At 49.9% G+C, this 26,755-nt stretch overlaps 1 protein-coding gene across 5 annotated transcripts in view; it reads right to left on the reverse strand.

The window, feature by feature from the left end:
• atp2b4 (ATPase plasma membrane Ca2+ transporting 4) overlaps positions 1 to 26,755 on the reverse strand; it is a 53,844-nt gene that overhangs the window by 5,421 nt on the left and 21,668 nt on the right. For 2 of the 5 annotated variants that reach the window (XM_035387801.1, XM_035387800.1), the window contains 14 exons: positions 24,822 to 25,001; positions 24,040 to 24,254; positions 23,223 to 23,465; positions 21,437 to 21,678; positions 20,346 to 20,580; positions 17,540 to 17,719; positions 16,362 to 16,449; positions 15,086 to 15,192; positions 11,487 to 11,678; positions 10,765 to 10,978; positions 9,405 to 9,616; positions 8,950 to 9,057; positions 7,463 to 7,645; positions 3,301 to 3,508 (listed from right to left, as the gene is read on the reverse strand). In XM_035387801.1, coding sequence (XP_035243692.1) covers positions 3,301 to 3,508; positions 7,463 to 7,645; positions 8,950 to 9,057; positions 9,405 to 9,616; positions 10,765 to 10,978; positions 11,487 to 11,678; positions 15,086 to 15,192; positions 16,362 to 16,449; positions 17,540 to 17,719; positions 20,346 to 20,580; positions 21,437 to 21,678; positions 23,223 to 23,465; positions 24,040 to 24,254; positions 24,822 to 25,001 — 2,607 coding nt within the window. The remainder of the gene's footprint in view (positions 1 to 3,300; positions 3,509 to 7,462; positions 7,646 to 8,949; positions 9,058 to 9,404; positions 9,617 to 10,764; positions 10,979 to 11,486; positions 11,679 to 15,085; positions 15,193 to 16,361; positions 16,450 to 17,539; positions 17,720 to 20,345; positions 20,581 to 21,436; positions 21,679 to 23,222; positions 23,466 to 24,039; positions 24,255 to 24,821; positions 25,002 to 26,755) is intronic. The other 3 variants (XM_035387799.1, XM_035387798.1, XM_035387802.1) reach the window with 2 other exon arrangements.

The following is a 26,755-nucleotide window of genomic DNA, read 5'->3' on the forward strand; positions in this document are numbered from 1 at the left end:
TCGCGGTGTGAAGAAATCATGAACGAAGCTCCAGCATATCAGCGTAGATGAACGAACCCAAGACGCACAATAAACCTCAGCAGAGGTGCATGAGAGTCACACAGTGAAAGCTCACAAGCATCCCACTGCATCTACGCAACGCCGGCCGCCAGTTGTGTTGTTTTTCAAAGCCGCGCCTCCAAGCAGCGGGGTCCAATGGCGAACCGCTCCACCGTTAAAAGAGATCCATTTTAATTTCGGCGACGGCACCCTTCTGTGAAGCGGGACAGGCAGCCCCCGCCGCGCGCTTCACTGGAACGCGTTTCAGACCGGAGGATCTGACGGCGAAGGATCGTGACTGTTTCCACAGCACGTCCCAGCACTCCCCCCCCCCCCCATCGCCATCTTTCAGAGAAGGGTGTTTAAAGAGTCGCCCTGCAAACTGCACTGCAGCCGTGTAGCAGGCCACGACAGAAAACGTACCAATAACTTTTTTTGTAGCCCAACACCGTGGAAATTTCACCATTGAGGTTGCTAAGATATTTTATATATATATAAATAAACACCTCTGACTCATAATTCCTTTTAGAATACTAAGTATCAAGAATAGAGGGAGAGAGAGAGAGTGTAAAATGTCATTACTGATGAAGAGGGAGAGTGTGAGCAGGAGAGAGACAGAGGAAGAGAACAAAAGAACAGGAGAAGGGGGGAGGGAGAGAGAGAGAGCAAGAGAGAGAGGGAGAGAAAGAGGGAGGGAGGAAGAGAGACAGGGAGACTGAAGGAGAGAGAGCAAGAGAGAAAGGGAGAGTGAGAGCAAGAGAAAGAGAGAAGGAGAGAGAGAGAGAGGGAGAAACAGAGAGTGAGAAAGAGCGAGGGAAGGAGAGAGAGGGAGAAACAGAGAGTGAGAAAGAGAGGGAGGGAGAAACCGAGTGAGAGAGAGCGAGAGAAAGAGCGAGGGAAGGAGAGAGAGAGAGAGAGGGAGGGAGAAACCGAGTGTGAGAGAGAGAGAGAAAGAGCGAGGGAAGGAGAGAGAGAGAGAGGGAGAAACCGAGTGAGAGAGAGAGAGAGAGAAAGAGCGAGGGAAGGAGAGAGAGAGAGGTGTCTGCAGCAGCTGTCATCTCCTCATGCGGCTCGGAGGCTTGGCGTGTGGGCGTGTCCCTCCTGGCTCTGTTGCCGGGCAGATGGAAAGTGTTGTCAGGTCAGAGGTGTGAGCGGCTCACTCTCGCGGTCCGCATGACCACGTTCGGGCCATTCGCCCTTGTGCTGGCGGGCAGTCCGTTACCCGTTCACCACCTCAGCACATTTCTCTCAGCCCTTTTTAAAATATATATATTTATATATATTTTTAAAAAAAAAAATTTTTTGCCCATTTATTTCTATTCTCTGCCAGTGTTAAACTGTAGTGGTATGAATTTCAGAGCAGCTGCGACAGTCTGCAGCAGCACACCTCAGACCTGTGAACACACCCACACAGCGCCAGGCCCTGCAGAAAAAGCATGCCTTCCAGCCTTCAAGCAGAAGAGCTGGAAACTGAGCACAGGGGGAGAGGTGTGGAGAAAGTGAACACCAGCTCTCCGCCACACACATGCTCACGTCTGCATGTGTACAGCACAGAGGCACACACACACTCACGCACACACACACACACACAACACGTATGTTTGCGCACACACACACACACACTCACCAACACATGTATGCTTGTGCAAGCACACACGCACACACATGAAAGTTTGTGCACACACACACACTCACCAACACATGTATGTTGCGCAAGCACACACGGACACACATGAATGTTTGTGCACACACACACACTCACAAACACATGTATGCTTGCGCAAGCACGCACGCACACACACAAATGTTTGCACACACACACACACACACACTCACAAACACATGTATGCTTGCGCAAGCACACACGCACACACGAATGTTTGCACACACACTCACAAACACAAACTGTATAATACATCTGGAGTATGTTATAGAAACCGCCCAAATTAGACGTTTAAGGGGAGGGTGGGATCTCCTTTTAAGGCGCTGTTTCAGTGTGTGGATGGGCCTCACAATCAGGCATCATATCCACACCCTGTGAGTGTGTGTGTGTGTTAGCGTGCATGTGTTAGCTTGCATGCGTGTGTGTTAGCGTGTGTGCTGGGTTGGTGGGGTGGAAAGAAACTGTGCAGCTCATGATTGTAATTGCATAATCTACAATACAATAAATAATGTGTGTAGCCATTATAAACGATGGCAGCACTGTAAATGATTTTGTTTTTTACCTATATGAGAATGCTTGTGTTGCATAGTGCTTGTCTGTATTGCACCAATACCTAGGGTATTGCTACATCTTGGTCAGATATGCCTTGAAAAAGAGATATTCTACCTCAGTGGTTTTTCATAATAAAATATAGGCTAAAACACACACACAAACACAAACACAAACACAAACACACCAACACATGCACAAGCACACACACACACACAAACACACACACACGTGCACGCGCACACACACACAAACACACACGCACACACACACACACACACACACTCACACACACACAGTGCCAGCAGCACAGGAAACTGAGGAAGGATGCCGGTATTAAAAATGCAATTAACTCTCTGCTGTTAACCCTTCAGATCCAGCCTGGCCCCGTTCTGTGATGCGCAAAATCATAACCTACGCGTTTTCCAAAAGACCTCCGGGGTACTCGAAGGTACTCGACGACTCCGGTATTAATTTCCGGGTATTATTTTGCCAAGTCAACAGAAAATCAAATGGCAACATCTGTCGACAAGTCCTTGCATTAGCGTAAGACTCTGGAATTGAGGGGATTTCACCCCGCGAATCGCATCCTGCGAACAGAATCAGAGACCCTCTCATTCGTCCACGTTTTCATCAGTAGGACGTTTCCTTTTTCTCATTTTCTTTTTTCTTTTTCATTAAGGGGTCTCAGAGGGGTTAACGCACGCGAGGGCAATCAGGCCCCGGGGCGCCGAGAGAGAGATGAGATGCGTCGGTTAGGAATTTAAAAAAAGAAAAAAAAAAAAAAAAACAGCAGCAGGAGGAGGAGGAGGAGGAGAAGGAAGAGGAGGAAGAAGAGGAGGAGGAGTGAGTCAAAAATGCAGCGCAAGGGCAGCTCGGGCCCGAGGATGAGTGCGGAAGGGGGGATGCACGTGAACAGAAGAAGTAAAAAAAGAAGAAGAAGAAGAAGAAGGAGTGGTTATCCGCGGTGAGGCTGATGGCGCGGCTGGGGGTCATGCAGCTTTGGTTTGGAGAGGGGCGGGTGGGGGGGGGGCCGCGTGCGCACTCACTGCCTGCAGCGGAGGAGGAAGCGGAGGCGGCCGGCGCGGTCGCCGCCGCCGCGGTAGAATTGGCGGACAGGGAAGAGGAAGAGATCCCCACGTGGGTGGGGCTAGAAACAGTTTTTGCGTCGTTGTGCTGGCTGACCACCGAGGGCTGCCGGCGCAGGGCCCCGGGGACGGCGGTCTGGCCCGTCTGGAATGTATAAACAACGTCCATCTGCAAAGAACAGGGGGAGAGTCAGAGAGAGAGAGAGAGAAAAGCCAGGCAGAGCAAGACTTATGCCAGGGCAGACACACTGTTATTCCACACAGAGCGAGAAAAAGAGAGAGAGAGAGAGAGAACCACACTTCAGCTTGAAGGGATAAGGAGGGGGGAGGAAGGGGGGGTTGGGAGGAAGGGGAAGGGTGGATTTTAAGGCATTGTTGTACATAGGGAGTGACTCTTAACTTTTGAACTCTTTAACGTGTGATGTCACAAATACGCGATTAGAATGTTCTTAACCGAACATTCTAAAGCTGATGTCACAGTCACTACTGGTGATTTGAAAGCAATCCAGAGTTCTAGAACAGTGACTTATAATTTTGAACAAAAAAAAATCATTCCAAAAAAACCTGCTCTTTAAAGGGTTTAAGGGAGAGGCTTTGAGCGGTTACAGAAAAAGGGAACTCCAAGCGCAAGAGCTGACGAAAAGAAAAAGAAAAAAACAATTTCCGCTGGGCTTTTTTTCTTTTTTTTAGCCCTTTTGCGCGAACAGTTTCTGCGCCAATTATCTTCCTTTTCAGTGTGACCGACCATGCGTGATGAAAAATGAATCCGATGAAGCGGTCAGGGTTTGCAAAAAAAAGAAAAAAAAAAGGGGGGAGTGCGATAAAGAGCTAATTAGTTCACCAGCTTTGCGGTCGGCTTCTTGACTTAAGCAGTCAAAAGTCAGACTCTTGAGTTTTGGGTTTTTGGGGCTTTACCATTGTCAGTGTAATGTGTGTGGGGGGGGGGGGGGGGATGGGGGCGGCAGGGGGGGAAGATTTAGTGAGGGGACACAGGGAACAGGGGACTGGGACAGTAGAAGCTGAGGAACAACTTGAGAAAAACCCATTAACGCGCTCCGCTGCGGAGAGGCGGCTCGCTCCAGTACCCAACACGGGAAACCGTATCCCGCTACAAACACCCTGCCGCACGCTGAGAGGACACACCCTGCAGTACTGCAGATCAGCAGGAGTACCACGATAAGGACGCAAATTTAGAGACGCTGTTAGACATCTTGTTTGCACAATCATCCTTGACTGGGGTGATGGGCTTCAAGGAGGCTCTTTGCAGCATCGATATGCAGCATGCCAAACGCACGAGTGTTGGGTTGTGCCTATGTGTATGGGGGGGGGGGGGGGGGGGGGGGGGCTTTTGCTCACCATAGTAAATCAGTGTTTGCATTCATTGGATCTCAGGAAATTAACTTTATGATTTCAATCAAACCTGCAGCACCTTAATGTTATTTTAAGATGAGATTTCGATGGGAGACGGTGCCAGGTTTTTTTTACTCAGGCATAGTTAAAATGAGTAATAAAATCATAATTACAGGTATTATTTTATTAAGACTGATAATATATTTTAAAAATATGATCTGTGTGTGTGTGCGTGTGTGTGTGTGTGTGTGTGTGCGTGCCTGTGTGTGTGCTTGTATGTGTGTGTGTGTGCCTGTGTGTGTGCTTGCCTGTGTGTGTGTGTGTGTGCGTGCCTGTGTGTGTGCTTGTGTGTGTGTGTGCATGCCTGTGTGTGTGCTTGTGTGGGTGTGGGTGTGTGTGTGCTTTTTTTGCGTGTGTGCATGCCTGTGTGAGTGTGTGTGTGCTTTTGTGTGTGTGTGCGCGTCTCTATGAGAGACATGAAATCCAGAGATAAGGGAACGGCGAGTGAAAAAAAAGTCAGCAAATCAACAAATAAACCTCAGATCTGACAAACAAATCAAATCTAGGCAAAAATAAAAATAAAATAAATAAATAAAGGTGCGATTCTGCACCGCGTAATGAACTCTCGAGATGGAAGCAAACACCCAGAGGAGTAACAAGCAGAACCTGCAACAAAACAAGCTTCATCAAAAACCCTGCAGAAGACAGGAGAATGAAAGGCAGCCCAAACAAACCGTACGCTGGCATCTTGGGGGGGGGAGGGAGGGGGGGGGGCAGTCTGAACCTTCCACGACCTCGCTTACCTCACATCTGACAAAAAAAGGCCCCCTTTTTACATCCAATCAGCCAAAATTCCCATTATATTTTCCACAAGAAAGGAGATTAATGAAGCCCAAGGGGAAGAGAAAGCTTTGCCTTGGGCTAAATGTTCCTACGTATTCCCTCCCATCCACTGCGGGCGAACCCATCCTGCTCCTCCTTTGAAGGAATATAAGGCTGGAGATGTATAACGCTTATTAAAATGATCTCGCCCACAAAACCACGCCGCAGCTTGCAGATGTACACATATATAAATAAATAAATTGGGGGGGTGGAGGGGGGGTGCTGTAGATTGATTTTGTCATTGTTGAGGAACATCATGCACTTATGTAAGACCCTGTCATGGGAGGAGGCGTTCTAAATGGATACTCCTACACCCCTGCTGAAACGAAAGGGAATGAAAGAATGGGGGGAAAGAAGCTTTCGCCTTCACGTCCACGGCCGCGGCCGCTCCGCTGAAATTTCCCTGTGCAAAGACGGATGGCAGGCGTGAAATTCGGTTCGTAAAACGAGCGGGGCGGGCGCTGCCTGTACCTCCCACCTCGCAGGACGCCCCGTTGCTTCACCACGGTTTTCACCCTCCTCCTGTTCTCCTCCCACTCCCCCCCACCCCACGCCCCGTGAGATTTCTGAGACTAACGTTCCCCCTCCCCGGCAGGCAGCTTACCCTTACCTCCCCCCCCCCCCCCCCTGGCAGCGCACCTCTATTTCTAACCAGGGGACCCTCGGGCGAAAAAGAGAAGAGGGACCGAGCGGCTGCTTGAAGGCCCCGAGCGAGCGCGGCTCTCTCCGATGTCGCTAGGCGACCAGCGGCGCACATTTTCCACAGGGCTACTCTGGGGACCCCGAGCGGCGTAGAGGAGGCGGGGACCGTCGATCGCGCTCCGTAAACAGGTTTAAAAAGCACAGGACGTTACAGCAGGTGTGTAAAAGGTGTGCTCAAAGACGACACGTTTCTCGACCTAGAAAAAGGCCAATCGCGTTATTTCGGGAGCAATGTTAAATGCAAATCGTGACGACAAAGCAAAAAAACACATTTCGGTACGAAGATTCAACAGAGTCGACTCAAAGAGCACACAGTCCACCAGAAAAAAAAAAAAGCAGCCGAAGGAAATTCCATTAAAATATTTGCACTTTTTAAAAAACATTTCAAAACATTCAGCCAGTCAAAAGAGCAAGGGTAGTGAGGAAAAAAGTAAAATCAAAATGGCAGACCTGCGCACTGCGTTAGGCTTGTTTCACGGTTGACATTTTTTTGAATGACTTGCATTTTTTGTTAATGTGGAGGGAAGACAGTGAAGGGTCTAAACCAACGTCCTCAAACTCCAGTCCTGGAGGGCTGCAGTGTCTGCGGGTTTTTGTGGTTTCCTTTCAATCAACAGCCAATTAAGGCCTTGAGAACGCACTGTGGGGACTCATTAGCCAATCAATGACTGAAATGAATAACCGAAACGCACATAGAAACCAGCAGACACGGCCCTCCAGGACTGAAGTTCGACACCCCTGGACTAAATGCTGAGTCTGACCCTTCTCCCTCTACCCTCAGTCCCGCCCAGTCTTTTCACTCTTCGAAATGCAACATCCATCCATCGTCCTTACACGAACGGAGGGGCACCAGTAATTAAAAACCTGCTAGCCCCCCCATTGGCCACATACAGATAAGCTTCCCGGCAACGTGGAGCCCATTGGAAGTCCTGCAGAACGACCCAACCTAGACAAACAGTCAAGGGAGGAAATAAGAGACAGTGAGGATTAAACAGGGGGGGTGATCCACTCCCTGGGTATAAGAGCCCCTCCTTCCATCAGCCGTGCTGTGAGAAACGAAAACGTAAAAACGTCAGGCTGGGGGTGGGTAAGGGGGGGGAGGCAGTGAGGGTTCCCCTCCCAGGCTGGGCTTGAATAGCGAGGAGGGGGACGTGGGGGGGGGGTGGGACGGGGTGGGGGGGGGTCGTACCTGAGTCTGGATGCGGTTCAGCCCACGGAACCAGAGGATCTGGCCCCTGCGGAGCTCCATTTCGGCGTGGTCGATCTCGTCCACGCCTCCCACCATCTCCTCGTCGTGGATCTCCTCCTTGGTGCCCCCGTGGCCCGCCTCCTTCAGGAACTTCAGCCGGTGCGTGGGAACGGCCGAGATGAGCTGGACGGACGGACAGACGGACGGACGGACGGAAAGACAGCAGGTGAGCCCGGACCCTCGCACCTCGTTCTCATACACTGACCAGGAGCATTCCACTTCAACACATTTATTATAATGAGATGGGCGGAGCCTGCAAGGGATGTGACATCAGGCAGAATTTCCTGTCCCCGTGATGTCACAGCTCTGGAGAGAGCTGTCAGTGTTTGGATTAAAATCAGCCGAAGACAAAACATCTCCCGCTTCATTACAAGGATGGAGAACAGTGAGATTCTGTTGCTAAGACGCTGATCCTGTTGTGTATCGGCATTTTCAGAGAGCCGTTCGTTACACAGACCGACGACTCCGTCAGCCAGAGCCGTTTTCGGAAACACCTGTCCCAGGATGCCGAGCGGTTTTCCCTTTATTGACATCGGTGTGTTTGTAAGCCGGCTCACCGCGCCGCAGAGGAGCGGAGCAGGGGAGGAGTTCTGGGTAATGTCACCGGCAGGAGAACAGCGCGCAGGTTTAACGGCGCGGGGGGGGGGGGGGGGGGGGGATCAGGCTCACTGTCGCCGTGGGCTTATGGGAAGGTTTCGCCCGCTTTTCGGCATTTTGGTGGATACGTACGGCGCAGCGGGACGGCCGTGTGGAGTTTGGCGTTCCCGAGGGCGGGAGCAAACGCGGGACGCGCCATCTTTTCTTCTTCTTCATCCGCGGCGGCGGCAAAAAAAAAACTCATTACCGCCAAAAGCTCCAGCGACGGGAGGCTTTTTTGTTTGAGGACGGGTTTCGCGGTGGAAACCGCACGCGGGCGGGTACCAGGCAACGACCCGCAGCCTCCCACGGCTCCCGCTGGCTCGGCGGCACGCCGGAGGAAACGCACGCACACCGCATCGGAGGGAGGGAGGGAGGGGGAGGGGGTTATAGTCACAGACCTGTTTAAAAGGTGCCGAAATCGCACTTCCCCTTTTGGGGAAGGTGTCTGCGGCGCAAAGCGACATGCGCTCAAAAAAAGAGCCCGTTACTCCTCTCCAGCGGCTCCTAACGAAGAGAGCTGAGTGCTTTCTTCGCGGCGGTATAAATAAACCTGTGTGATTATAGCTTTACGGCGCTGAAATAGAAATGGCAGCAAGCACGATAGCACGATAGCACGGCGCGCGCTTTTGTCCTGACAACCGTTCACCACCTCATTTTAGAAAAAGAAGAAGAAAAAAAAAAAAAAACTGTCGCCGGAGAGCGCCATATTTGCCTTGCAGATAACATACGTGTCCCACAATGCCGAGCGGCGTTTCATGAATAATGGAAAGGTGTAATGTTCTGCTGACCTGTCCCCAGAGCAGCTCCCCCACACCAATAAAGATGCACCACAGCCATTGGTCGATGGTGAGGGCGGTGCAGGAGAAAGGCTTCCCTCCAAACTGCACAATAATGATCTGAAAGGGACAGACACCACGCACGACAGCAAAGGGTCTTTTACAAAGCAGCCTCCGCCACCTGCTCAAACTCCAAATTACATTCATTACCCGCATTATAAGACATGCATTTTCATCCTCGATCAGTGTCTCACACAAAAGGTCAAAGGGACTAGGATGTGATGTGATTCTCATAAATATATTTCTGTCTATTACACATTCTCAGAAATATGAATATCCTGGATCCAGAATGTCAAATTTTACCATGTGTTGACTTCTTTTTTCCCAATAACCATTACATGCAGTGAGTGGAGCGGAACAGAACAGGACGGAACAGAACGTGGCGGTGCGGAACGCAGGGAGGTCACCTGAAGGGCGAAGGTGCCGAGGACCACGCTGCAGAAGATGGGGTTGCGGTAGACGCCCTCGAAGACGTTCCTCTCGCCGTGGATCTTGCGGGCGTTGATCTCGTTGAAGAGCTGCATCATGACGAAGACGTTGAAGACGATGGTGTAGTGCTCGGAGGGGGGCGAGTGCAGGGGGGCGTTGCGGCCGCTGTCGATGTCGAAGAAGTTCTCCCCTGCGAAGACGGCGTGGCGGGCGGAGAGAGAGAGAGGGCGGTCAACCCCGAAACACTGTTGCCACGGTTGCGCAGGGGCATGCCTAAACCGCGCGCAAACACGTGGACGAAACGCTGGAGAACGAAGGACGGTCGTGCGTGGCGATTGGTGTCAAGTTGGTGTAGAGTTTGACGTGCGAGCTTGCTACTGATTGGCTGTCTGCAGTCAACAGCCAATCAGAATGGCTTCTGATGGCGGTCATCCGTACCCGACGAGCGGCGACAGTTACTCAAGCTTGTGTGCTCATCGGCAAAAAATTCGATTCACGCAACAGCCGAAGTTAAAAAGCTTTCTGGTTAGCCGTTACATCATGACATTCTTGTATTCTTACATTGCAGCATTCATGAGTGGATGAGGTTAAAGCCAATGTCCATAGCAACAGCACAGCAAACAGACCGGCAGAAGCCATTCTGAGCAGCTGGAATCAGGGCTGCTGGATATTGAATCGCGTTTATTTTTAAAACGTTATAAGGATAACTGTCACCATAGGGCGTCTAGGCAATCTGTCTTTCTTTTTTCTTTAATCATCCCTGATGCTGTAACAAACAACCGAACGTCACAGGCCATGTGAAATGCTTCCGAGAAAAAATAAAACTCATATCTATTGGGTGTTGAAAAGACAGCCTATCAGCAACAAGACCAAGATCTTCCATGTGACAGAAAAAACAAATCACACGATCACACAAAAGATGTACGAGCTTGCTACTGATTGGCTGTCTACAGTCAACAGCCAATAGATATCAGTTGATGATGTATCTCACAGAACCATTTCACACGGCCTCTGATGTTCGGTAGTTCACTACCGCATCAGGTAAGATTAAAGAGAGAGAGAGAGAGAGAGAGAGAGAGAGAGAGAGAGAGAGAGAGAGAGAGAGAGAGAGAGGGAGGGAGAGAGAGAGAGAGAGAGAGAGAGAGAGAGAGAGAGAGAGAGAAATGATTGCCTATGCGCCCCATGGCGGCAGTTATATTCTTATTATTTTTAAAAATTGCGATTCGATATATCGTGCAGCCCTAGCTGGAATGCTGAGGACCATGGGAACAGAGCCGAAACACAGAGCTGGGTCAGTGTTCCCCTTGGTCGCCGCGCCGCGCCGCGCCCCTCCCTCACCAGCGAAGAGCAGCGTGAAGATGATGGTGAGCTGGTAGACGGCGTGGCCCAGGATGTTCTTCATCATGGTGCGGGAGATGAGCGGCTTGTTACGGCCGTAGGGCCTGCGGAGCAGCAGCGACTCGGTCGGGGGCTCGGTCGCCAGGGCCAGCGAGGCCAGGGTGTCCATGATCAGGTTCACCCACAGCATCTGCACCGCCTTCAGGGGGGAGTCCTGGGAGGGGAAAAAAAAAGGCAACCCGGCAGGTTTAGCGCGTCTGAGGATGTCCTCAAGCCAGGCCTGTCCTGAGCAATGCCATGGTCAAACCCCATGGGCCAGCTGGACAAGATCAGGACGGGGTTTGGTGCCAGACCCTGTGCAGCAGTTTTAGCAGGATGAGCCACCTGGAAAAACTCTTTCATTTTTAGATGCGAAGCACCTCATGGACCTGGCTTCTTTCTTTCTTTCTATCTTTCTATCTATCTATCTATCTACCTAGCTACCTACCGAACCATCCATCCATCCATCTACTAATCAACCAACCAACCAACCAAACAACTTACTCATGTTTAGCAGGCTGAATATTCTCCACAAGGGGGCACTCTTGTGCACTCTAGCAGCTGAAATTCCAGAGTGCTACGCACGAGAGGTGCTTCGCATCAATGACACCGCCTCCAATCAGAGGCTCCCCTTGTTATCAAAAGGGGAGCCTCTGACTGGATCTGGCGGATGCGGCTAATACCTGGGTGATGCAGGCTCCGGTGAAGGCCACGATGACCGCCACGACGTTCACCGTCAGCTGGAACTGCAGGAACTTGGAGATGCTGTCGTAGACGTTGCGACCCCACATGACTGCCTTGACGATGCTGGTGAAGTTGTCGTCCGTCAGGATGATGTCCGACGCCTCCTTGGCCACGTCCGTGCCAGCGATGCCCTGGAGAGAGGAGGGACAGACGGGGGGGGGGTCGTACGCGGTCACTATAGAAACGTGATGGCAGTTGGACATTCCTGTGGCTGTGGCCATACTCTGAGCAAATGAGGAGCCACACTTCCTGTATAACTCAACATTATATGCAGCCCACTCCAGATCACAAAAGAAAACCGTCTGGCCACAGTCTGCCTGTATCAAGACTTCACCTCGCCAATATTCTGCCACACTTCATATCAGAGGTTCTCAGCCCTGTTCCTGGAGATCTACTGTCCTGTAGGTTCTCATTTCAACACTAATTTGATCTCTAGCTGCTGAATGAGGTGTTTTGTAAGGTTTGGAGTGAAAACCTACAGGATGGTAAATCTCCAGGTAGAGGATTGGGCAGCCCTGCTGTAGCTGTTGAATGAGGTCAGCTTTAGAAGGGTTAGAGTGAAAACCTACAGGACAGGAACAGGGTTGGGAACCACTGCATTATATCACATGTGCCGGTATTATTCAACTTTTTTTGTTTGAATATCTAAATCTTTATTTTTTCCTTTATATAGCCCAGTACAGGCAGTGCACACCAGCCCAATGCAGGGGGCAGACTGGCTTGGTACTGAGGAGCTGGAGAAGCTCCTGTCCGTTTTTTAAAACTCAAACTCTTAATCACATAATTGGATCTATCATCACTACACTGTTCTTGCAGTGCACCGTCGCTGGTATTGACATTTTTTATGAGCCTCTCTGTGTTTTCATCATCCGATGCTCTAGTAGTATTGGAGACCTGCTGGGGGGTCTCCAATACCATTATCTTCTCTCACAACATCATCTTGTCCCCGGCGACGAATTGTCCCCGCTTGGCGGGGTCCCTCGATTCAAATATCATCGGGGCGCTAAGCTTTTGGCCATCGAGAGAGACCTCCATTAACCTTTGCGGGACTGCGGCACGTCCGCGGACAGGGGTGCTCGCCCTCTGTGCTTGTACCTCTGTTGATTCAGTACCAATTCCCCTCTCGCAGAGGCGACGGCTAATAAAAAGGCACTGCCTGCACTCAGAAAATGTCAGTTTCATCAGGGGAGCATCAGTAAAACATACCACACAAGTCCTGCAGCCTCTCCCGTCGCCTATAAAAATCTGGACTTCTTTTTTGCCACTAAGATATCCCGTCTAACGTATCCCTATCTTGCAATCGCCTTCTTTGCCTCATTCTTCTGTTTCTTTCACTCTGAAATACGCTCTACATGACACACTGAGTACAATGCAATACAAATTTTGGTTTTTCTTCCAACAGAAGAACCGCTACGCTAACCGTGTTTATCGCCCTCAATATTCCAAAAAAAAAAGATGTCGTCAGTAATAGAGCAGCTGCATGCTTGTCAGGAGAAGCCGCGTGCTCGGTTAGCATCGCTGCGGCTGCGTAGTCCACCGTTGCTGATCCTGGGGCGACATAGCTCAGGAGGTAAGACCGATTGTCTGGCAGTCGGAGGGTTGCCGGTTCAAACCCCGCCCTGGGTGTGTCGAAGTGTCCTTGAGCAAGACACCTAACCCCTAACTGCTCTGGCGAATGAGAGGCATCAATTGTAAAGCACTTTGGATAAAAGCGCGATATAAATGCAGTCCATTTACCATTTACCATCCTGGTTTTTGTTTCTTCCGCCGTACTGTCATGACAGCGTTTCTGTAACTCAGCGTGACTCTGTGTTCCTGCCGTGGGGTCTCCAGCACGGTGAGCCTCGCTCAGAGTGGCGTCCTGTCCCGGGGCTCCTGGGGTTCCCGCGCGCCTGGCTAGTGTTTCGTGGCCCGCTCCCCGAACGGGACACCCCCCCTCCCCATACCCCCCCTCCCCCCCCGGCCCGCCCCACCCCACGCTCTTTTTAAAGAGCAGCGGGTGCCCGGTGGACCGCACTGTGAATCTGAGTCACGGATTAAATAAAAGAGGGTACAAAACACCGTCCCCTACGGAGGACTCTGTGTTCAAAACAGGACACTGTGGTCCCCCCCCCCCCCCCCACAGGATCAGCTTTGGGGTTCCGGTTCCCCCCCACCCCCCACCCCCCACCCCTACTTCCGTGATATTTTCCATCAGCAAATTCATCCACTAATTCTAGTCGCACTTAAATAATCACAAAAAAAAACAAAACAAAAAAAAACAAATCATAATCACAAAACCCACGTTGTTTTGCCTGTTTTTTTAACCTTTAAAAAATTGGCAATGAATGAGGATGAATTATATATTTTATATCCACTAATGCACTCCCTCTATCCACCCACACTACAGACCTCCAGAAAACATGCCCCAAAATACATTATTAATGCCAGTTTGGACATTATTAATGCCAGCTAACTGCGTGGTCCAATTCAAACATCCAACAATCTCTCTCTCACACACACACTCATTTAATCCCATGCGATCAGAACTCAATCAATTTTATTTGCGTCTCGGAACTTGTTAATTTTTTTAATGGGATCAGAACTATACACCGAAAGTTGCGCAGTGGGACACGATGCAAATCGCTGGAGGACGCCAGTGACCTCGTTTAAGGTTGGCACGGCCGCCTGCGCTAGATGCTAGTTTATTTTGGAGGCATCTGAACGAGCCCAAAAAAAGAGCTGTGAATACCGGCTTGGGGAGATAATTACAACCCTGGGCCTTCACACAAGCAATGACATTACATTACATTGCATTACATTACATTGCATTACAGGCATTCAGCAGACGCTCTTATCCAGAGCGACTCACGCAACATTGTTACATAGCATTTACATTGCATCCGTTTATGCAGCTGGATATATATACTGAAGCAATGCAGGTTAAGTACCTTGCTCAAGGGTACAACGGCAGTGCCCTACCCAGGAATCGAACCCGTGACCTTCAGGTTACAAGACCAGCTTGATTCATCAGTTTTTTAAATTAAAATAGATGACAGGTTTAGGCCAGTCATACACACATATTACGTATAGTGCATCAGATTTCAAGCTTAAAGTCAATTGTTTATTATACGTGGTCCCTGTTAAATAAAATTTTTAAATAAAAATAAATCAAATAAAATACTGTGAATTTTTCATTAATCGGAAGAAAAGTGATTAAACTAAAGACATGTGTAAAGACTGATAAAAATGTGAGACGATGGCAGATTTGGCTTTGCCGGAGGATTTGGCGAACGGTTCCCCGCAGAGAAGAAGCCACCGCTCCAGAGATCACAAAGGCCTGTTAGCGGAGAACGATAAACAATCGCTACCTGAGGTAACCTTTTTTCCTCAAAAATCCTTCTCAGGATAAAACACTTTCTTGGTGTTGTTTTGGTTGTTACCTGTTTCAGCTGACGTTTTCCCAAAACGAGCCCCATTCTTGCCTGTCAGTCTACGAACACAACCTTAATTTGGGAAGGTACACAGGCACGGGCAATTCGGCGGAGTTCTCCGTTACCATAGCGAATCCCACGTCGGCCTTTTTGAGCGCAGGTCCGTCGTTGGTTCCGTCCCCCGTCACGGCGACCACTTGCCTCGTTTCCCCGACGGTGCTGTCGATGATTCCTGAAAGGCAAAAAGCAGAATTAAAAAACGAAATAAAAAAACAGCCACACAAGACGAGCCCGACTGGCATTCAACTGAGAGGGTTCGAGACAAAGCCCCCCAAGACAAGCTGGGGGGTTTATTCCTTTATGGTGTCCTAATGAACTCAAGGGTCATGGCACACAACTCTGATTAAGGCTGTGATACAAAGGGAATTTGTAATGAGTCTGTGTCTCTGTCTGTCACTCTGTCTGTCAAAGATCTCTCTCTCTGTATTGTTCTGTCTCTTTCTCTCTCCCTCTCTCTGCTGTCATCCTTTCACTCTGTCCTGCTAGCTCTCTCATCCTTTTTCTGTTTGTTTTTCTTGAGTGTGAGTCTTGGTATTTGTTCTTTTTGATTTGGTGGTTTCTTCATGTCGCTGTACCGAATGGCACTATGTATTGCACAATGAGGGTTTTGTTAAAACACAAACTGTCTCTCTATCTCACTCTGTGTCTCTCTCTCTGTTTCTCTATCTCTGTTTCGCTCTCTCGCTGTCTCTCTGTGTCTCTCTCTCTGTTTATCTATCTCTCCATCTCTCGCTCTCTCTCGCTCTTGTGTTTCTTGGACAGAGCGCTGGTTCCATATTCATGGCCCGCACCTGCCCCTTGCCCCTCCCCCTCCTGAAGCCTGACTGAGATGAAAAAGCCTGAGCTTTGAAGAGCAGTGGAGACCCCAGGCAGCCCCCCCCCCCCCCACACTCCCCCCGCATGTGCACACATGAAAGAGAAGACACATTTCAGAGGAGGAGAAGAAGAAAAAAAACACAAGTGGAGTGCCTGAGACTGAAGATGTCATAAATATGATGGATGTTCCAGTGGAGTCCTACTGGTTCAGGTTTTTAAAATTTTTATTTTTTTTTAGAGATGACAAATAATATGAAAAATAACCTCGCTAATTCTACACTATCTGTGGTCCACAGAGGTTTCCGAACACAAATAATCCCCAACAGACCACGTACACACACACATATACGGTCCAATTAATTTGCTCTCCGACAGAAAATATACAAGAAGCCGCCCGCCCTGATAATTCTTAATTAATCGAGAGATTTATGGCAGTTATTGGGGCCAAACGCTGTTTTGGGCATTGGACTGAAAACCCATTTCGCTTCCTACATTTCCCGCAACGTTTGAGAGACTCCCCCTTACCTTTGACCAGCGTGTGCTTGTCGGTGGGGGAAGATCGGGCCAACACCCGTAGTTTGGGCCAGACCTTGTCCAGGCGCTCCTGCTCCACCTGGGAGGGGGGGGGGGGGGGGGAGAGCAGTACTGGATGTCAGACAGGAAGGGGCTCAGCTGGCTCAGGAACGCACTCCCAACAGGGGTGGGGGGGTGGGGGTAACGATACAACCATCCGGATCGATGTATCGGTTCAAAGGGCAACGAGCCGAGCCGATCCGATCCATACAGCGTACAAAAATCGATCCGTATTGTCATGAATCATGGCTAAAATATTTATCCGAATGTCCATAATCTTATGACGGCTTGCTCTCCAGCAACACGTCTCCAACTCAGCCCCATCGTCGCTCGTGGTAGTGCTGTTTTTCCTTCTGTTAAAGACGAAGTCAATACGCTTCTGCCCTCTCAACCTCGTCCTGGTTGTATGTGTACACTGTTACTAGATTGTGTTAGCTGGATCACATATATGTGGATCGTTTTTTAATACTATACTGGATTGTTTTGGATCGTATCGCAGCAAAATTTGTGATATTGCCAAATAGCAAATCCTTGCCCCAAGAACTGAAATCGTATCCTATTGTGGTGAAGCCTGAGGGTTACACCCCTAATGCACAACCAGGGCCACTGTGAGGGCAGTGGGAATTCTGGGAAGGGGACAGTGAACAGGAAAAATGCTTTGCAGCTTTTTTAATGTTATGTAGCCAAAATGTCAGTGTCTTCCACAGACCCGGCAATTCATTTTTTTTGTCTCCTTTAGGGCACATGAGGCTCTGATCTTAATCTCTAGAACAACATGTAGTATTCTACTACGCTGAAACCAACACTACAAGGGACCTTCAATAAAAATAAAGTAAATAATTTTTTATTTTTTTTATTTTCACTACAAAATATTTTTTGGCATACAAGACACTTTTTTTTATTATGTCAAAACAATATAAAAATATGTAAACCTTTTCTCTGCCAGGCCTTAGGAGGTTACAGAGGAAATCAGGCCAAATTCAAGAATTCTTGTAAGTAGTCATGTACAGACTTTGCCAAGAAAACTACACAATGTGGCTGCATGAAAGATCCTGTCACACGTTTGCGCTTGCGTGTGCGAGCTAGCCCAGCGAACGGCGGCCGGACCCACTGGCCCCGCGGCCCCTCACCTCTCCCATGTCATTGCGGATGTGGCGATTGAACTCCTTCCCCTCCATGCACAGGAAGTCCTCCCCGGGAAGGAGGATCCCGCACTTGGTGGCGATGGCGCGGGCCGTGTTGATGTTGTCGCCGGTCACCATCCTCACGGTGATGCCCGCCCTCTGGCACTTGGAAATGGCCTCCGGTACCTGCCGAAAAAAATAATTAAAAAAGGGGGGGGGGGGGACAGAGATAGTCGTCATAGCGCTCGAGCGTTTATCTGGGCATTCCGTTAACACTCCGTACGTGCACAGCGTGCTTGTCAGCTGGATATCCGGTACGAGCTGACTGATAACAAAGAAAAGATAAACCTAAACGGGTTTTGCAACCAAGCCGAAAATAAACTGTACATATTTAACGCAAGCGCCAGCATGCTTACAGGTGGATCACTGTCACATTTAAATTCTTTAACTGAATATCGATTTCATTTCTAACTGCGCTGCTCAGTGGTCCCTTGTTTTTTTTTTTACTTTCGTACATCATTTCCTGTGATCGCACGATGGCGCTGAGACCACCCAAAATGTTCTTCAGACAGAACTACCTGGTTCCCAGAAGGCTGTGCAGCGCTACCCGGTTCTGTAGCTCGTATAGCATTTCACAGAATCGAGGAGCGGCGTCTGACAGGCAGCAGTACCCCCCCGCCCCCCGCCTCGCGCGAACGGACGCACAAGGTCACCGCGCGGACAGCAGCAGCAGCGCCCGCGTTACCATAGCGTCCGTCCACCTCGAACGAACCGGAGTCTTCGTCACGCTCAGTCGAGCTCAGACTCAAACCGCCGCCGCTCGGCCACCTCGGCGGCAGAGAGAGGAAAACGGCGGGAACCCTTCGCCGGAACATTCCTTCGGAGAACGTCGCGGAGGGAGGAAGCTCGATGAACGCAAACGAAAGCGGGTCGGTCTGAAAGGCCTCGTAAACGATCTTCATCTCTCGCCCAGAGGCAAACCCGGGAGAGGGAGAGCAAACTGGCAGTGAGGAACAGTACCACTTCTGAAGAGCATTAGCATCGAGCTCACACTCAGTCCCCACTTAACGCTTCCTCAGGTCCAAGGCCACTGTGAATGAGCGCATTCAAATGCATGGTTTCCCCCTAGGGCACTTAATTATAACCAAGAGGTGGTATTGTTATTGCTATCATTTATTTTTTTATCGGATAAATGCATTAACACATGCTGAAAAGCCAAAAGAAAAATATTTTTTTAAATCATGAATCGTTTCCTAGTAACTCCTGGATACAGGTTGGCCTTAAATAAACAAATAAGTGTCTGTTTAAGTTATTTTCATCACTCCCAGCATGCCCCTCTGCCTGCCTCGGCCTCTTTGCTTGCTCAGACGTAGGCTGGCGCAACTTTTTTTTTTTTTGGGGGGGGGGGGGGGGGGGGGGGGGGGGGGGGGTGGGGTTGTAGATATGTGTAATTATCCACATGAATCACCCCCCACCACTCATTACACCCAATCAGCTCATTTATTTATAGTCAATTTGAAACTTCCCAACGCACTGGAGACGGACCGAAATAAACAACTCCCACAACTGGAAACAGCAGGCTCTCTCCGTCACCTCCATCAAATTACTTTATTCTGGGTGTCCAACTATTGACTTCAGCCATTATCCTGAACCCCCCCGCCCCCCACCACCACTTCACTTCACTGCCATTCCAACAGGGAGGGGTACTCCACTTTCCCTGTTTTCCCCCCATTAACGAAGAGCTCCTCTTGACGCTTTGCCCGCAGTTGTTCGTCGCTATTGGGATTTGTATGTCAAGTGACTGGAGAGACGGTGACACGCTGAGACGTTCGCTAATGGGTACGGAACTTATAAATAGTGCAACACTGGGGCCGGTTTTTTTTTTTTTTTGCTCTAATTGGTCCTGCACCCAACTGGGAATCGGTTCAGAATCACCCTCCGGCTACAAGCCTGCTTATCTCACCCCCTTTTTTCGTTCACTGCCTGACATTCAAAACACGAGGGTGAACCAGTGGCACAGTTCTGTGGCCCACATCGCTTTGAGAAGTTCTCGCTGAACTAATGCGGGGAAGCGGCTTCGTAGTCGGCCTTCCTGTCTGTTCCCGAGCCCTTCGGCAGGCGTCCGGGTCAAAGGTCGCGATATGAATAGGGCCCATTCCATTGGCCAGGGGCTGTTGTGCTGAAGCCAAGAGCATCCAATTATACCTCACGCGCTGGACGAAAGCCAGATCCAGCCCTGAGCTCCGAGCGGTTTAAATAGCGTTAGCATTTAACGGCATTAAGGCCCTACTAAAAGAACGTAAAGAAGTGCAAGATATATAAACGCACCCAACCATGGATCCTGGGCTTCACGCTCATCAGATACTGATGCTTCATTTGATACTGATGCCTCATTTGATACTGATGCCTATGAATTGTTGTATTGTCAGGAAATGTCATTATCTGTTGTATTTGTTGTATGTTTTCTGTTCAGTGTTCAGGAGGACCCCAATGGAAATAAGCCATTTTGGCTCTATTGTGTTTTTTTATCCTCAATGATTTTTATGTATTGCCAGCAGTGCAGAACACATATATGCATTTTAAAATGGTCAACTCAATTAATTCATTTATTCATTCATTCATTCATTCATTCAGTCTAAAGCATGGACCCATAACAAATTAATGATGTGGGATTTCCAGGGCCTATTTGGACTTTGGGCTGTTCCCTCGCCCCCTCGCTCCTCGCCTCTCGCCCCCTCGCCCCCTCGCCCCTCGCCCCCTCGCCCCCTCTCCCCTCGCCCCCTCGCCCCCTCGCCCCTCGCCCCCCTCTCACCTCCGGCCGGACGGGGTCCTCGATGCCCACCACGGCGAGGCAGGTGAGCTCGGACAGGATGTCGTTCTCCTGGTCCCAGTCGGGCTCCGGCGAGGCGGGGAAGTCGCGGTACGCCAGGCAGATGGTGCGCAGCCCCTCGCAGGCCATGGGCTCGATCACCTTGTGCACCATCTCGTCCCGGTCCTTGGGGTGGAAGACCCGGGCCTGCCCCGACCCGTCCAGGATGCGGGAGCACCTGAGGAAGGAGGGGTAGGGGAGAGAGAGAGAGAGAGAGAGGAGGTGAAGCCCAGGCCTGCATCACTTGTTCCCGGCAGCCATTTTCTCCCCACGGCCAACGGCCGCTCAGTAAATCCCACCGAGGCCTGTCAGAAAACCATCCAGCTGATTGGCTGAGAGCATTGGGGGAAATTTGGTGAATTCAGAGATGCGTTCATTCTCACGCGTTGTTTCTGATCCATCGTTTCCCCCCCCCTCCCCCCAACAATTCTTGTTGAATTTTTATAGATTGATCGATTGACTGATCAATCGATCGATTGTCTGACTCACCAACCAGTTCTTACTGATTTAAGAACAGCACGGCTGACAGAAGTGGGGACAAGGTAACATGCAAACGGGGGGAAATCTTAAACCTTTAACTCAATAAAAACTCGATGAAAAAAATGTATTACAACTTGCTTTGCCAGTTGAAGAGTACTTAGTTAGTGTAGGTGCAGCGTGACTAGCAGATGGGTAGACTGTTCACCCTTGAGCCCAGGGGTGACCAGTCTTATCCAGTAACAGCCGGTGTGGGTGCAGGTTTTTGTTTTAGCCCGGCACTAAGACACCTGACTCAAATAATTAACTAATCATGGTCTTCAGACAAGAGCTCGAAAAGAAAAATCGGGTGTGTGAGTGCTGGGATGGAACCGAAGGCTGCAGGGGATGGGGGATGGGGGATGTAAGGTTGGGGGGGGGTACGGGGGGGTGGCGTACTTGCGCAGGACGATCTCGGAGGCGCCCTTGCTGTACATGCGGTACGACCCGTCCGGGTTAGGGTTAGGGTTAGGGTTAGGGGATGGGGAATGGGGGTGTAAGGTTGGGGGGTTTCGTACTTGCGCAGGACGATCTCGGAGGCGCCCTTGCTGTACATGCGGTACGACCCGTCCGGGTTCTTCAGCACCGTGCTCATGCTCTTGCGGGAGGAGTTGAAGGTGTACACCTTGTAGAGCTTCTCCTCGGGCACCTCGTCCCGCACGGGCTGGTAGTCCCGCTTCAGCTCCAGCACCAGGCCCAGCAGGGAGCACTCCGTCTTGTTCCCCACGTGCCGGGGCAGGCCCCCCTCTCTCTCCGGCGGCTGGGGGGGAACGAGGTGGGACGGGTTAGCCGAATTCGCACCTTCGATCACCAAGGCCCATTCTGGAACCCCATTATCAGTTAACCCTTTTAAGGTTTTTTTTGGATTTTTCTTTTTTTTTTCAAAATTCAGTCAGTGTTCTAGAACATTTCTATCAGTCACCAGTAGTGAGTGTTACATCACCAATGGAATGTTCAATTAAGGAAAATTCTAATCACATATTTACACCTTAAAGGGTTAAAGGTGGTAGTGTAGCACGACTGGTCCTGTAACTCCTGTAAGAGTGTTGCGAGTTTGAATCCCAGCTGGGGCACAGCTGTCATACCCAGGACCAAGGGTCAGTGAATATCCAGCTGTATAAATATATGAATAGTATATAAAATAACATAAGCTCTGGATAAGAGCGTCTGTTGAACAGGAAAGTGTCAAAATGTAAATGTGAAAAAACAAAACCATGAGCACGAAAACAGTTCAATTGTACGATGCCATCTCCAGAAATTCAAAGGATTGAGACCAAGGTCAAAACTTGAATTTAAAGGGGCATTCGATACAGTTGATCTGAAGGTTCTCAACAGTCTATTCACGTTGCAAGTAGCTTGACATTCGATACTATAACATTTATACTATTGTAGAACAAACTATAGGCTGATTACCATATTTTTAATTAACAACTTCAGAATTGCCATTTTCACAAGAATACGGTGCGAAAGTGCCACGGGTTACACATAAAAAAAGCTAATAATTCCATCTGAGTAATGCCACTGGATGCGATATATTTATTAAAAAAAAGAGAGAGAGACTGAGGTAAACCGGTTCTGGCGGCTGTGAGACTGAACGTTCGCGTCAAAAAATTTACACAAATTCGGTGCCTATGATTCGCTCAGTCTGTCGCTCGGCTGATAATTTCCTCCACTAGCGCGAGCTGCGGACGGTTCGCGGTGGCTGCGGAGTGGGCGGGCGTGCGTGGGATTTTTTTACCCCGGTGATTACTGAAGTACCCCGCTGAAGGGCAGCAGTCAGCAGGCATTTTAACCCACAGCCTCTTGGGTAGGTCCCTGGAGCGACCGCTCTGCACAGTCGCTCTCACCCCCCCCCCCCCCACGCGCATGAATCACCGCCATTAACTGCTGCCGCTCGAGTCTGTGTCGGCCCCAAATGCGTGGGATTTTTAAAAAATGTTCTTTTTTCTATTTTTTTTATTTTTTTTTGCCAGAGCAATCACTGAAAAGCCTGAAGCACAGGTTGTAGAGCCCATCAGAGAAACGAACCACTGGAACACGACCCCCTTCCCTCCCCTTCCACAGCACCACGCAGCCCCCCTGCCCTGCAGCACCGCACAACCCTCCCACCCCCTCCCCACCCGTCCCCTCCCCAACCCACCCCTCCCCTCCCCTACCCTCCCCTCCTCTCCTTTCCTTTCCTCTCCCCTCCCCTCCCCTCCTTTCCTCTCTCCTCCCCTCCTCTCCTCTCCTCTCCTCTCCTCTCCCCTCCCCTCCCTCCCCCGCCCCCCGCCCCCCCTCCCCAGCCCTGCCGCGCGCGCTCACCAGGATCTTGGTGGTGTAGGCCGAGTTGACGGCGATGCTGTTGACCATGAGCTCGAGCGTGGAGGGGCACAGGGCGTCCGGCTCGGGCACGGTGCGGTAGTGGGTGTCGCCCACGTACGCCTGCACCACCGTCATGCGGTTCATGGTGAGCGTGCCCGTCTTGTCGGAGCAGATGGCCGTGGCGTTGCCCATGGTCTCGCAGGCGTCCAAGTGCCGCACCAGGTTGTTGTCTTTCATCATTTTCTAAAAAAAAAAAAGAGAAAAAAACAACAAACAGAGGGTGAGTCACTTTTGGGAATAGCCTCCTGCAAAAGTGCACGCTTTTACAGTTTAAAATGTTTATCATAAATCATTGCGCCTCCGCCCTCTCCAAACACACACACACACACACACAGACAAACAGACACACACAACACACAACACAAACACACAGACACACACGCACACACACACACACATACACAAACACACACAAAGACACAGACACACACACACACACACAACACAGACACACATGCACACACACACACACACGTGCACTAGTGCACATGCGTACACACACACAGACATGCGCACACACATGCACACACACACACACAACACAAACACACAGACAGACACACACGCACACACACAAGCACACACACACACACACACACACACACATATACACAGAGTTAATTAAACTGCTCTCTTAATAATCTCATTTAATGACAGTGATTTAATTCCCAGCTTCAGGAGGAATGAATGCCGCCATTTCTAACGGCTGGGCCTTCACAGGCCAGGCGGCTCCTCGGCGGACAGAGCGGCCCCTCACCTTCACAGAGTACGCCAGCGAGATGGTGACGGCCAGTGGGAGGCCCTCAGGCACCGCCACCACCAGCACCGTCACGCCGATGATGAAGAACTTGACGAAGTACTGGATGTAGATCGGGGTGCACTCCTTCAGCCAGGGCCGCTTCTGCACGCCGAACGTGTCGATGACGAAGTACAGGATGAGGATGATGACGGTCACGGCGGACATGATCAGGCCTGCGGGAAACGATGAGGAACGGCGTCGGGGTTAAAACGCAACAAGGCGCACACGCCGTCAGTCACGGGGCACACTGCGAATCCCAAATTTACATGTTCATTGAACCTCGAGTTCATTATCTGTTCTTTACTGAACCCCCCCCCCACAGTTTAACAATAGCCCTGCTGGCCGACGCATGCTATATCTGATCAACTGATGACAAAAGCCGCTCGGGGGGAAGAAAAAAAAAACAATTCTAATGTCAATTGCACTTCTGCGTGTGTCTAGCCTTAATCCAGCTCATGGCCACGGAGACAGGATGTTCTTTGTACATCCCGGTCACACCCTGTGCATTTTAAAATTGTGATTTTGGAGCATTCTGCATTCTCGTCCAATAAAGCCTCACAGAACAACCCCCTTTTGTCATCAAATCACCTTCGGTCACAGCCGTCCGATTACGGCATTCCAAGCATGAACGGCACGAAGAAGGACAAGGACCCTGTATGAGGAATTGCTCAGGAAGAGCCCTGGGCATGTCCCTGGGGCATCTCAGGGCCTCCCTGTTCGGCCTGACGGGGCCACCTCACCTGCTTTCCCGATCTGCACCGCCAGCCTCGTCAGCTTGCCCTGCAGGACCGACTTCTCCTTCTTGGTGACGTTGACCTTCTTGACGGGCTTCTCCTCTTTCTCCTCCTTCTCCTCCGACTCCACGCCCTCTTCGCTCTTCAGCGGCTGGATCTCCAGGGCCACGCCGTCCTGGGTCTTGGCTACAAGGGGAGGAGGTTTTTTTTTTTTTTTTGGGCGGGGCGGAGCGGGGGTGGGGGGTGGAGAAGGGTTATGGGGGGACAGGAGCAGGCACGTGGAAGAAAGGGGCGGGGTCGGAAGGTTGAGAGGAGGATGGGGCGGGGGGGGTGTTGGGGGGGGTGGGCGGGGGGTGAGGAGGCAAAGAGCGAGACGTTAAGTTAACGGGAGACAGAAAAGAGACGAAACACAGGAGGGCTGGAAGACGGGCCCTCCGCGGGGCCCGAACGACGAAGGTCATCCACAAAAGAAACAGAGCAACAGCCGGTCAGCTGTGGGGCGTGGCATGGCTTGGAGAGGTGCAGCTAATAAAGCTCAAGGGTGCTTAATTACCCCCCCCCCCCCCACCCCCACCACACGTCCCAGCACTCTACAGAGTCAGCAGTTTGGTGAACTAACACCCAACGTTTTCTGCACGTTCCTCCAACTGAACTACGGATTAGTTTCACAAATAAACGGACACTGGAATTCACTTTTAGTTTCAACAATTTCTAAAAGTATCGACAATATTTCTAAAAGAGTCTGTGCATGTGACATGGTGTATCTCGCTTTGTAAAGCTGGTGCATTTTGTACGAGTGTGCTACATTAAATACAATTCCACAACAAGAAAGCTTGTGGGCAGGAAATCATAAAACTCAAATAATAGTTCAAATAATTTAAATATATACTCGTTCTATACCTTCCACGGAGATTGGAGATTTGGGTTTTTATCGTGCCAAACCAATTTTAAGCATATGAGAGATTAGGATCAATAAATCCTAACAGGAGATTCACACTGAGCCTCACGCAAGGGTTTTAAAAAATAGGAAAAAAAATGTATTTATTTATTTTATTATTTTTGAATCTAGAATGACTTTAGAGTGACAGTTTACTCCAGGATTCCGGGAGCAAAACCTCATCAAGATTCAGAGAACGCTGGGTCGTATATGCGCAAATAAAAAACTCACATCATAACTCCACTAGGATTGTGGCTTGTTGAGTCTGCTCAGTTTAATTCTCGGATTGACTTTCTCGCTTTGAGTCCTGTCTATGAATATCATGAAGTCCCTGGCACTGCAGAAATATTCACACCTTTTTAAAATGTTAACCCATTTTAAATATTTAACGACACTGAGCTTTATTGCTAACTATTAGCTTAATGTACTCAGAAATACAGACTATAATTAAGGCTTGCATTATTATTATTTTTTTAAAACCAGATTATGGATCCATACTAGGAGTTTACTGAACTAGAAACATATTCTTCATAGGGGAAACTGACTGACTAATTAGCTAAGTGTTCAGATTTAATAAAACACTTAACTAATAAGAGCATTGATGAGATCAGTATTTAAATGTCAGATTCGGAATTCAATTCCAGCTTTGCAAGCTGTGCGTCTCCAAAAAAAAAACTAAAAAAAAATAAAAAAATTAGTCAAACATTCTCTTTCATGCATTTGTCACTAAAGGTATGTTAGATAGCACTGAGGATCCAAACACAGAAAACTGCAAGCCCTAAATATAATCATGCTGGACAGCAGAGCATAGATGCATAGGGAGTTAGGGAATTGGGACCGTTCCCCCCTTCAGCAACGTAACGCCTGACAAGCCCTCTCTGGACCCGGCCCGAACTGACCCACCACAACACAGAACCGACGAGACTGACAAAACAGCCACACACTGGTGTCACACTGGAGGACTGACTGACGAACTCCACGGACAGACGCACGCACGCACGCA

Source organism: Anguilla anguilla, chromosome 13 (genome assembly GCF_013347855.1).
Source record: "Anguilla anguilla isolate fAngAng1 chromosome 13, fAngAng1.pri, whole genome shotgun sequence".
Classification (NCBI taxonomy): Eukaryota; Metazoa; Chordata; class Actinopteri; order Anguilliformes; family Anguillidae; genus Anguilla; species Anguilla anguilla.